Raw genomic sequence first — 12,828 nt, forward strand, 5'->3', positions numbered from 1 at the left:
CATCGAACACTTTGCACACATTGATACTGCTCTCAATCAGACTGCTCACCACAATATTGCGGCAATTGTGAGGTGGTTATATTGCTCCATTGTGGAGGAACATATGTAAGGCCTGGAGAAACTACATCTGACCCACTCAACTCCGACAAAATAGCCATAGAGGTTACCTGCCGGAGTTTCACTAATCTCCCTTCCGCTGACACGAGCCCTTTATGTTTAAACCGAATTTTCACCTTATCAGCAAAATGTGGCCAATCAATTAATTACTTATTTCTAACTAACCACCGGCACCATTCCAATATTTTACCTTCGAGGTAGAACGCCGCCCTAGTAAGCTTCTGATCATCCTTAATTTTATAAATATCGAAATAACGTTCTGCTTGAAATATCCAAGCCTCCGGATTCTCGCCTCGAAACTGCTAGAATTTGGCATCCATAGCCGTATCTCGGGGTTGAAAAGAGGTCGTAGCCTTTTTCCCATAACCTCCAACAACACAGAACGAAATTCAGCTAGATCCTTAGAAATTGAATCCTTCATCTGTTGAACTGAATCACGAATTGAATTATCAACGAAACAAACTGAATATTACACCCAACCAACTGATTATATTAACTCAACAGTAATTGTGATTACAATGTAAATGCTAATGATAGTAAGGATAGGGCAACAGAAATCTAAGTAGAAAGGGGATGCGAATTAGACTGATACAGAATTGGAGATGAGAAATATAAAAGAAGAACGGAGATGAGAAAGCAGAGCTAAGACTTACAACTTCAGCATAAAGAATGCTCTACGCCTTCTGCTATACTTATAACTAATTTTCCGTTGTCTACATTCAACCCGGGACCCACAAATAATTATTTAAATTTCCAAATATGCCATTACTCACTAAGTTCACAACAAATAGTATATCTAAATAAAATACCAATAAAATGATTTGTAAAATTATTCTTATCTAATCACCCACATCAAAACGAGCCTATTACTATTCTAACCCAGTCAATACAACTAATGGTGTATGACTCGGGTGCTTAAAATATCTTCTCAGGTTAAACGATTGCCCTAAAAAAAAATCTTTTTTTTTTTTGCCTTTTGATTAAAATGAAAAATATAAAAAAATAAACAGAAAAAAGTTTCATAAAAGAAGAAAAACAATGAATCCAAGTTCCATTGACCACCGCCATACTATAATTCTATTTCATCGAACGGCCAAGAATGAGCAAGTAGTAATCGAAGGCCCAGATATTTTTGGGCTATTTATTGGAGTTGTCCTTCATCTTCTAAAACCCTTCGGTGGGGATAGCGAACTAAGAAGTGTGCTTCTGTGCATCATTCCAGCAAAGGTAAGTTTTTTCTGCTTCCTTTAGTTCATATTATAGTACTCGTTAGCTTGGTCTTTAAAGAATTAATTGATCAGATTTTTAGTATTTCTGTCTGTTTCTTTTGTTGTACTGCTTCTTTAGCTTTTATAAGATTAGGGTTTTTACCATTTTCGATATGTGTTGCATGATCACGATTGCTATAATAAATTCGTGGTATATTTTTGATGTTTTGGATTCTTTATTTTCTGCCCTCATATTGTATGACAAATATCGAGCATAGATGTAAATTAGCTCGGAAAAGAATCTTTTTTTCTTTCTTTTTTGACTGTTAATTGATGCTTCTAGTATTGATCATTGAAAGGAAAAAGGATTCTTTTTTAATATGGGTCTGTAATGTTTATTTTTAGATTGGATTGTGATGCTGACTCTATACTGTTCTGTTTTTACTAGGTTTAAAAGATGGCGTTTTTCAATAGAGTTGGGAGCATTCTAAAACAGAGTGTAAGCAAACACTCAAACTTGGAACTCTCTGCCTCAAATGCGTCGCTTTTCCAGGCTATAAGAAGCATGTCTTCGTCTAAGCTTTTTGTTGGGGGTGAGAGGATCTTGTCTTTGTGTATGGATTTGCTATGATTTTTTCAACTTCTTTTGGTTACTCTATAACGGCTTATTGTCCCCTGCAGGTCTCTCGTATGGCACTGATGAGAGCTCTCTGAAGGAGGCATTTTCCCAATACGGTGATGTGATCGAAGGTACTAGGGTTATTATTTTGCATCGGTAGATTTAAAGTTTAGCAATGCACTATACTTAGAAAACGAGGAATCACTGTATAGTTGCAGCATTAACTAATATCAAAAGATCATAAGAGACAGAATAACGCTGCCCCAATCACCAGCAGAAATGAGCTAGCGCTCACATAAGATCACATTTGTTAAGGGATAGTGAATATGTGGAAGACACGGTTCTCATTCATTGTTTTGAAATTAGTTATGAAGTTGGAGTTCAATTGTTTTACTAATGAAAGCAGAAGTGTTTGGTCTGAATTGGACATGTTTACTTATCAATTTAGTTCTTGGTGAGACTATAAACTCGATGGTAAAATGTGTCAATTCGAATGACCTATGAGACAGATTCGTGTATGCTGCATCTCTGAATTTTTTTTCTGAAGTTGGCTTCTTTTGCTGCGTGTTGTTTAGTTGAAACTTTGGAATAAACTATTTCCTCTTCCTTCGCAGCTAGAGTTATTATGGATCGTGATACTGGGAGGTCCAGAGGTTTTGGTTTTATTAGTTTTCCATCAAGTGAAGAAGCAGCAAGTGCATTGCAGGCCATGGATGGCCAGGTATGATCTTACTTTTAGTTGGAAAATTGTGCTTATGAACACAGATTAAATAGATTTTAATTAATACCTAAAAACTGAAGAACTTGAATAGACCAAAATATGGATTTCTTAGGAAAGGGACACTTTTTACTTGTAATACATAGTTCAGAGGACAATATTTCTCCCAGAACTTTAATTACCGAATTCCTTTGTGACGACACTTTGTACCTTAATGCCTTTCATCTTGTTTATTCAGTTCATGGGGTAATTCTCATAATCAACTTTACATAGTAAAGTTATTTGTAGAGAGAGAGAGAGAGAGAGAGTCCTCTAGCAAATCGTACCACTTGTATTTTGGCTCGCTTGAATAAACTTACAACTTACCTTTTGCCCCTCTCCCACCGGACCTCCTGCCAATTCTTTCTTGTGTTGGCCAATAACCGTCGTTTCGCCTGCAATTAATGTTGTCACCGGTCAATTTTGTAATTTATTTTACTGGTGTCAAGGTAATTTGTGATGTGTAAACTTTTTCAGGATCTTCATGGAAGACGGATAAGGGTGAATTATGCAACAGAAAAGCGTCGTGCTGGATTTGGAGGTGGCTATGGTGGAGGTGGTGGTGGCTTTAACTACGGTGGTGAAGGTGGAAATTTTGCAGGTGGTGGAGGTTATGCAGCCAGCAATTATGGAGGTGGAGGAGGTGGATATGGTAACAGTAGTGGCTTTAACTATGGTGGGGAAGCTGGAAATTCTGCAGGCACTGGAGGTTATCCACCCAACAATTACGGTGGTGGATTTTCTGGTGGTAACACTTCTGCTGGTGGATACGGTAGCTATGGAGGTGGCAGTAACTATGGAAATGACAACAGCTACCCTGCTGAGGGAGGTAACTATGGTGGAGGTGTGGGGTATGGCAGTGGTAACTATGGAAACACTCCGAACAGCAATTATTCCGGTCAAGGCAATAGCTTTTCAGGTGGTTATGACGGTGGAAACAGTGGAAATGGCTTTGGTGAGAGCCCCGGAGCATCATTTAATGGAGGTCAATAACAGGTCAGTGTAGATCAAGGGACTCAATCTATAAATGAAGATATTGGACAGGAGACATCAGAAGGAAATTGCAGGGATGACGATGATGAGCCAAAGGATTTCGCCAACACCAGGGGTTGAAAAAAGGCTTGGCTTCTATTGCGTTTGAGGGACTTGTTTCAAGAGAGTGTCTAGGACATATGTTTTGAGTCGTGCGTGAATAAAATGTCATCCATTTCTAACAAGGTTCATGTGTTGATTACACTTGTCTAGTTTTATGAATTTATAGGCTTAAAATGTTTCTTCTCTTCACCTTGTTCTTATTTCGTTGATGGCTTGTTTTTTTTCGGGGGTTGGGGTGGTAGACTTGATATTTTCCGCTCCATATTAATAATATACTCATATTGTTATATTGTTGATGAATTGGTAATTGGTCATGCCCAATTCAGTTGAAATAGAAATATGCGTATTACTAATACTATTAGCAATATTTGTATAAAGGGCAAGCAAATGAGAAATCGTCTTTTTAACTGTTATTATTTTATTTAACGTTATCTTTATTTGTAATTCGTTTTTAGCGATATTGGTAATACATTATAAAAAAGTGCAAAAAATTACTTTTCATTTTCAGAATAATGGTATTTCATTAGTTCACAGAGGAAACCAATGCCAAAGCTTGGTCGCGCAGACGACTAGAGTGAAGCTCACAATTTATTGATTGGAATGTAATAATTGGGCAACAAGCTGGAATAGCTCAGTTGGTTAGAGCGTGTGGCTGTTAACCACAAGGTCGGAGGTTCAAGCCCTCCTTCTAGCGTTCCTGATTTATTTTTGCCTCCTATTTTTTTTTGACTGGGCACATTGTGGTACCCGCGTGATTCGCGGATAATTTTTTTAAATTTTGTGTTTTATTTTAAAATAATTTTAAAACTCCAACTATGTTGGAACTTTATTCTATAAATCTACACTTTTTGTCTTATATTAAAAAAAAATATATATATATATATATATATATATATATATATATATATATATATATATATATATATATATTTTATTTTTTTTTTTATAGATAATTATAAGATATCTATATTTATTAATTCAAGTAGTGTAACCAATTAAGTCAAAATTTAAAATTAAAAAAACAAAAACAAATTAGTTAGAAAGGTAGTTTATTTTGTCTTAACATTGCCACTTGGTTTTTTGTGGTTATGCCATTTGTCTTAATATAGTGCTTTTGCTTCTCCTATTCTTAAAGTTTATTTACTTCTATATATATATGAATTGGTATTTTTTTTTCGTTTTTTATAGATAATTATAAGATATTTATATTTTTTAATTCAAGTAGTGTAACCAATTAAGTCAAAATTTAAAATTCAAAAAAAATAATTAGTTAGAAAGGTAGTTTATTTTGTCTTAACATTGCCACTTGGCTTTTTGTGGTTATGCCACTTGTCTTATTATAGTGATTTTGCTTCTCCTATTCTTAAATTACTTGTTGTTGTTTGCTTCGGTTATCTTATTTTTCTTGTTGGTGTTACTGCTTCTTTTTCATGGCTTCTCCACTATCGTATTTTCCTTTTCATGAATGCTGGATTATATTTTTTTGAGTCGAGGGTCTAACAAAAATAATTTTTTTTTACCTTTACAATATAAGTGTAAGATTTAAGTATGCACTACCCTTCTCATACACACTCGTGGGAATTCGTCGAGTTGTTGTTGAATACACGACGGAAACATGTTAGTTTCAGTCCACAACGAACACCTTTTCAAATTGTTAGTTCACTTTTCCATGCAAGTACCAATATGCTTGGACTGGGAAACTTTTCCTCACACCAACCAAATTTATTTTTGTGGCTTTAATCTAACATTTTCGAAATTTTTGTTTCCTATTCTGTAATATGGTGATTGTAGTTTAAAAATCTCACGACTCTAATAGTGAAATATATTGTATTTGTCAATGAATTATTTTATTTACGTATATGTTCATTTGAAACTTTAAAAAATAGATTACATTATCAATTTTTATTCACCTTAGAAATTCATTGTTCACTTTATTACATTAGTCCTCTGTATTTACTATGTTCATTTGTTTTCTTTGCTCGAGAACGAATAAAAGTTTAAGTATGGGAGAATTTGATAAGTGCATTTTACCAGATGTTAACCACATAATTTCTCTCATAAAAACATATAAATTATCATGTTTCCTCCATATTTTTAACTTTATTTTGCAGGAATAATTATAGAAGAATTGTTGTGCGCAATATGAAAAAAAAAAAAAAAAATATTCAAGAAAAATACAACAAATAAGTGTAAGATCGAGCTATAATTCATTAATGCCGCGACAATGTACCAAGTCTCGATTTGCCAAGATGAAATCTAAACTTAGAATGACAGAATTCTCATCTCTGCAAATTCAAAATCTAGATTTGCAATGGAAATCTAGCACCAAATCGAGAATTCGAATTCTCATATCTGCAAATGCAAAATCTAGATTTGCCATGAAAATCTAGCACCAAATCGAGATGTCATCATGAAATTTTCTTATATAAGAATATGGTGCCCGATCAGAGGAGGGGATCACAGTAGAGAGAAAGCTTAGAGTTAGAAGTCTGAATCCAAATTCTTAATAAGCTTCTCTATTTTATTTCTTTCACTAGTATCGAATTATCTTTTCTTTTAAATCACAATAGTGGTTTAGTTGTTGTTTCTAAATAAATTTTAGTGTAGGAAATTACTCTAGTTCCCGCTTTTAATTAAATATGGAGAATTATTCTTCTTGAATATTTCTTTCTATTTTCTTATTTAATTGACAAGAATATTTTCATTGTTAGTACTAATTCCAGTATGGAATAATTTTTCTTGTGTTGGGAGAAAGACGGATCTTAATATTTCTATATAATAGTAGATATTATTCTTCAAATTCACATGCTTGAGCTAAAATTTATTTAACTTTTATCTGCTTTTACAGTTAGGCGTTATTTAATTTAATAACATCTATCTATCTTGTTGTCACGACCCAATTTCACCTATAGGTCGTGATGGCACCCAATACTACAGCTAGGCAAGCCAACTAGTAATTTAAATCTATATTCAATTCTTTTAAAATTAATCGAGTAATTAAACTCTTTTTAATTTCAGGAACTTAAAACAATATGAAAAGATTCTTGCAAATTAAAAATAATCAAGTCCAAAAATTCTACTAGTGTGTGTGCCAAGACCTGGTGTCACAAGTGTATGAGAATCTAATAGATTATACAAAAATTTCAAATACTGTACGAAATAAAATAGACAGAATAAAAAATATTCAGGAAGAGGCACTGGTTGCTGCAAAATGGCTCAGAAGGGCAGCTCACTACTAAGCCTCTGGATATCGTGGGTGCGCGCCGATAGGTCCAACTATAACACCTGTATTAAGTCCTGCACAAAAAGTGCAGCAAGTGTAGCATGAGTACGTAAACAACGTGTACCCAGTAAGTATCAAGCCTAATCTCGAAGAGGTAGAGATGAGATGACCGACTTTGACACTCACTAATGGTCAATAATAATAATTGAAGTAAAACTAGAATATCTAAATCAACATGATTCACAGAGTTAACAATAATTTTATTTAACCAACAGAAATAATTAAATTCCTTCCAATGCAATAATTTTTAATCTATTAATTAAATTCACAAACTGCAATTAAAATAAAAAGTATCGTATTGTAATTATTATTAGGCACGATTTCTGCCGAGGTCGTACGGCCCGATCTAGAGTATCGTATACATTGCCGAGGGACGTGCAGCGCGATCCATAGATGCATCTATACTGCCGAGGCATTCGGCCCGCTTCACAAGAAATGAGGACATTTTCTTATGTACCTCCGGAATAAGAGTGTATTTATTAGAAGATTAATTCGAGAGGATAAATAATTTTTTTAACAATTAATTAATTAAAGCAGAAAATTAAGTATATGAGATTCTTATCTTTTACTATCTTTCCCTAACAATTTACAATATATTTTAAATAATTTAATTAAATAAAGAATATAATTTACACACATAATTCATGCTTTGAGTCCTAAACTACCCGGACTTTAGCATAGATAGTAGCTACGTATGGACTCTCGTCACCTCATGCATACGTAGCCCCCACAATTAATAACAATTATTAATTTAATCACCTATGGGGTAAATTCCCCCTCACAAGATTAGACAAGAGACTTACCTTGTCTCAAAGTCCACTTTTCGATTAAAATATCGCGTAAAAACCTCAATTCGGTACCGAAAAGTTCGAAACTTTCCAAAAGTTATATAAAATAATTAATACATGTTCAATAATTCGAAATTCATCTATTAAATAAATTACCCTATCCAAAATGGTAAAATTCCTAAAATTCACCCCGGGCCCACATGCCCGGATTCCAAAAATTTTCGGATGAAAATATTACCCATAATCTCAAGAACTCAAATATATAATTTCTATCCAATTCCATAACCATTTTCGTGGTTAAAATCTCATTTTTATACAAATCTAAGTTTTTCAACTAAACCCTTGATTTCTAAGATTTATCAGTTATAATCTACCCATAATTTATGTATTTAACTCAAGGTGTGTAGAATTAACTTACCTCCAAGTTGTTGGTTGAAATCCCCTCTCAAAAAGCTCTGAAATCGCCCAAACATGGATGAAAAACGGACAAAATGGACTAAGCTTCGTCCGTTTTAAGGTTCTGTCCAAGCAGGTTTTTCGCACCTGCGAAGGAGTGACCGCACCTGCGGCTTCGCACCTGCGGAAGTTCCTCGCAGGTGCGAGTTTCACTCGCCTGGACCAGCTTAGCATCTGCATACCCTTCCACGCACCTGCGGTGGCAGACCTACTCCTCCTCTTCGCACTTGCGGCTGGTGGCTCGCACCTGCGGCTGACCATGCGCAGGTGCGATCATACCAGAAGCTGGAAGCTTGAGCTCTTCTTCAAAATTTCAAAATTGGTCCGAGCCTCGTCCGGTTAACACTCGGGGCCCCCGGGGCTCCGTCCGAACATACCAACAGGTTTGAAATCATAAAACGGACTCGCTCAAACTCTCGGAACATGTAAAACAACATCAAATCTAAGAATCATACCCCAAACCAAATTGATTCAACTTAGAAATTTCAAATTCTTCAAACTTACTCTGAACGCACTGAAATATACTTATACTACTCAGAATGACACCAAATTTTGCGTAAAAGTCTTTAAACCTTTAAATAGTTGATTTTCAAACGGATATCGATTACTCCAAAACCTATTCCAAACCAAATTTAAAGAACTTTAAACCTTTAAATAGTTGATTTTCACTATTGAGTGCTAAAACGCTCCCGGGTTATCCAAAATCCGATTCGAACCTACTCCCAAGTCCGAAATCATCATACGAACCTATTGGAACCGTCAAATCCCAATTCCGGGGTCGTTTTTTTAAAAATATTGACCAAAGTTAAACTTGGCCTTTTAAAGCGAAACTAAGGAATCAATTGTTCCGATTTCAACCCGAACACTTCCAAATCCCGAACCAACCATCCCCGCAAGTCATAAATGAATAAAAGCACATACAGTGAGTTTTATTTAGGGGAACATGATTCTAAAAGTCAAATTAACCATTTGGGTCATTACATTCTCCACCTCTTAAACAAACGTTCGTCCTCGAACGTGTTTAGAATTGTACCTGGAGTACTGAATAAGTATGGATATCTGTTCCGCATGTTTTCCTCGGCCTCCCAAGTCGCTTCCTCGACTGGTTGGCCCCTCCACTGGACCTTTACTGCAAAAATCCTCTTGGACCTTGATGGTGAACCTGTTTATCAACAATGGCAACTGGCTCTTCTTCATATCCCTAACTCTGTTCTAGCTGAACTGTGCTGAAGTCTAACACATGTGACAGGTCGGCATGATACTTCCGGAGCATAGATACATGAAAAACCGGATGAACACCTGATAGACTGGGAGGCAAAGCAAGCTCGTAAGCAACCTCCCCAACTCGTCTCAACACCTCAAATGGGCCTATAAACCTTGGGCTCAACTTGCCCTTCTTCTCGAATCTCATGATTCCCTTTATCGGCGAAACCTTCAAGTGAACTTTTTTCACCCATCATAAATGATAAATCACGCGCTTTCTGATCTGCGTAACTCTTCTGTCTGGACTGCGCTGTACAAAGTTGCTCCTGAATCAACTTTACCTTTTCCAAGGCATCCTTCACCAAATCAGTACCATATAACTTAGCCTCACCGGGCTCAAACCATCCGATGGGCGAACGACATCACCGACCATATAAAGTCTCAAATGGAGCCATCTCGATGCTGGATTGGTAAATGTTATTATAAGCAAACTCGGCCAAAGGCAAGAAACGATCCCACTGACCTCCAACGTCAATCACACATGCCCTGAGCATATCTTCCAAAATCTGAATTGTTCGCTCTGACTGCCCGTTGTTCTGCAGATGAAAGGCTATGCTGAGCTCTACACGGGTCCCCAATTCACTCTGTACTGCTCTCCAGAAATGTAAAGTAAACTGAGGGCTTCTATCTGATATGATAGAAATTGGCACACCGTGCAACCGAACTATCTCCTGAATATATATCTGGGCCAACCTCTCTGAAGTATACGTAGTCACTACACGAATAAAGTGTGCCGGGTCAACCTATCAACAATCACTCAAACTGCATCAAATTTCCGCAAGGTCCACGAAAAACCGACTACAAAATCCATAGTAATGCGTTCCCATTTCCACTCCGGTATAGTCATCTGTTGAAGTAGGCCACCTGGCCTCTGGTGCTTATATTTAACTTGCTGGCAATTTAGACACCTAGCTACATGCTCAACTATGTCCTTTTTCATTCGTCGCCGCCAATAATGCTGCCTCAGGTCACGATACATCTTCGTAGCACCTGGATGAATAGAATACCGAGAACTATGTGCTTCCTCTAGGATCTTTTTCCTCAGTCCATCCACATTAGGAACACATAGATGATCTTGGAGTCGCAGAACACCATCCGTGCCAATAGTAACTTCCTTGGAACCACCCTGTAATACCGTTTCTCGAAGAACCATTAAGTGTGGATCATCATACTGGAGAGCCTTGATCTGTTAAAATAGTAAAAACTGAGCTATAACACATGCAAGAACTCGGTTGGGCTCTGTAATATCCAGCCGCACAAGTCTGTTGGCCAAGGACTGAATATCCAAAGCTAATGGCCTCTCCTCTGCTGGAATGAAAGCCAAACTACCCATACTCTCTGCCTTTCTACTCAAGGCGTCTGCAACCACATTTGCCTTTCCCGGATGATATAGGATAGTAATATCATAATCCTTCAGTAACTCCAGCCATCTGCGCTGCCTCAAATTTAGGTCCCTCTGCTTGAACAAGTGATGCAAACTGCGATGGTCAGTGTAAACTTCATAAAACACCCCATAAAGATAATGCCTCCAAATCTTAAAAGCGTGAACAATCACAGCTAACTCCAAATCATGTACCGGATAATTCTTCTCGTGGGGCTTCAGCTGACGTGAAGCATATGCAATAACTCGCCCATCCTGCATTAATACACAACCCAAGCCAACGCGTGAAGCGTCACAATACACTGTATACATCCCCGAACCAGAAGGCAACACTAACACTGGTGCTGTAGTCAATGCTGTCTTGAGCTTCTGAAAGCTTGCCTCACAATCATTGGACCATTGGAACGGAGCATCCTTCTGGGTTAATTTGGTCAAAGATGCTGTAATAGATGAAAAACCTTCCACGAACTGACGATAATAACCTGCTAAACCCAGAAAACTCCTGATCTCAGTCGCCGAAGTGGGACGATGCCAATTTTGAACTGCCTCAATCTTTTTGGGATCAACTTTAATGCCCTCGCCCGATACAATATGCCCCAAGAATGCAACAGACTCTAGCTAGAATTCACATTTGGAGAACTTAGCATATAGCTTTTGTTCCCGCAACGTCTGAAGCACCACTCTCATATGCTACTCGTGCTCTTCCTTGTTGCGCGAGTAAATCAAAATATCATCAATGAAGACAATGACAAACAAATCAATATATGGTCTGAATACCCTGCTCATCAAATCCATAAATGCTGTCGGGGTGTTAGTTAAACCGAAGGACATCACCAGTAACTCATAATGACCATATCTAGTCCGGAAAGCAGTCTTCGGAATATCCGAATCCCGAATCTTCAACTGATGGTACCCCGACCTCAAGTCGATCTTAGAGAACACCATAGCACCCTGCAACTGGTCAAATGGATCATCAATACGCAGCAACGGGTACTTGATCTTAATAGTGACTTTCTTCAATTGGCGATAATCAATGCACATTCGCATCGTTCCATCCTTCTTCTTCACAATTAATACTGGTGCACCCCAAGGCGATACACTCGGTCTGACAAACCCTTTGGCTAGTAATTCTTCAAGTTGTTCTTTTAATTCTTTCAATTCTTTCGGAGCCATGTGATATAGTGGGATAGATATAGGGTGGGTATCTGGAGCCAAGTTAATACAGAAATCAATATCACGATCAGGTGGCATACCTTGAAGATCTGAGGGAAATACATCAGAGAACTCCTGAACTACAGGCACTGAATTGATCGCTGGAGTCTCTGCAGTAGTATCCCGAACATAGGCTAGGTAAGCTAAACAACCCTTCTTAACCATGTGTTGAGCCTTCATAAAAGAAATAACCCGATTAAATGCACTACCAAATGAACCCTTCCACTCTAGCCTAGACAATGCTGGAATAGCCAAGGTAACAGTCTTGGCATGACAATCTAGAATAGCATGATATGGTGATAACCAGTCCATGCCCAGGATACTTTCAAAATCGGTCATCTCAAGCAATAAGAGATCTTCTCTAGTTTCATAACTACAGAATGTAATAATATAGGACCGGTAGATCCGTTTCACAATAACAGAATCGCCCATAGGAGTGGACACATAAACAAGAGTACTCAAGGATTCACGAGAAACACCCAGGAAATGTGCAAATAGAGATGACACATAGGAATATGTAGATCCTGGATCAAATAATACCGAGGCATCTTTGACGCAAATAGAAATAATACCTGTAATCACGGCATCTGAGGCCTCTACATCTGGTCTGGCCGAAAAAGCATAGAACCGAGCTGGAGCGCCAACTGGC

General features: G+C 37.3%; 1 protein-coding gene and 1 non-coding gene across 2 annotated transcripts; both read left to right on the plus strand.

Moving 5' to 3' along the window:
- The first annotated feature begins 1,207 nt into the window (after positions 1–1,207).
- LOC107763441 (uncharacterized) lies at positions 1,208–3,985 on the plus strand. The gene is made up of 5 exons (XM_016581929.2): positions 1,208–1,344; positions 1,774–1,918; positions 2,007–2,075; positions 2,559–2,665; positions 3,179–3,985. Exons 2-5 carry the CDS (start codon positions 1,783–1,785, stop codon positions 3,692–3,694), a joined length of 828 nt encoding a protein of 275 aa, XP_016437415.1. The 5' UTR covers positions 1,208–1,344; positions 1,774–1,782; the 3' UTR covers positions 3,695–3,985.
- A 431-nt stretch (positions 3,986–4,416) lies between these two features.
- TRNAN-GUU (transfer RNA asparagine (anticodon GUU)) lies at positions 4,417–4,490 on the plus strand. Its single transcript has one exon. It is a non-coding gene; the product is annotated as a tRNA-Asn (tRNA).
- The last annotated feature ends 8,338 nt before the right edge of the window (positions 4,491–12,828 follow it).

Source organism: Nicotiana tabacum, chromosome 17 (assembly GCF_000715075.1).
Source record: "Nicotiana tabacum cultivar K326 chromosome 17, ASM71507v2, whole genome shotgun sequence".
Classification (NCBI taxonomy): domain Eukaryota; kingdom Viridiplantae; phylum Streptophyta; class Magnoliopsida; order Solanales; family Solanaceae; genus Nicotiana; species Nicotiana tabacum.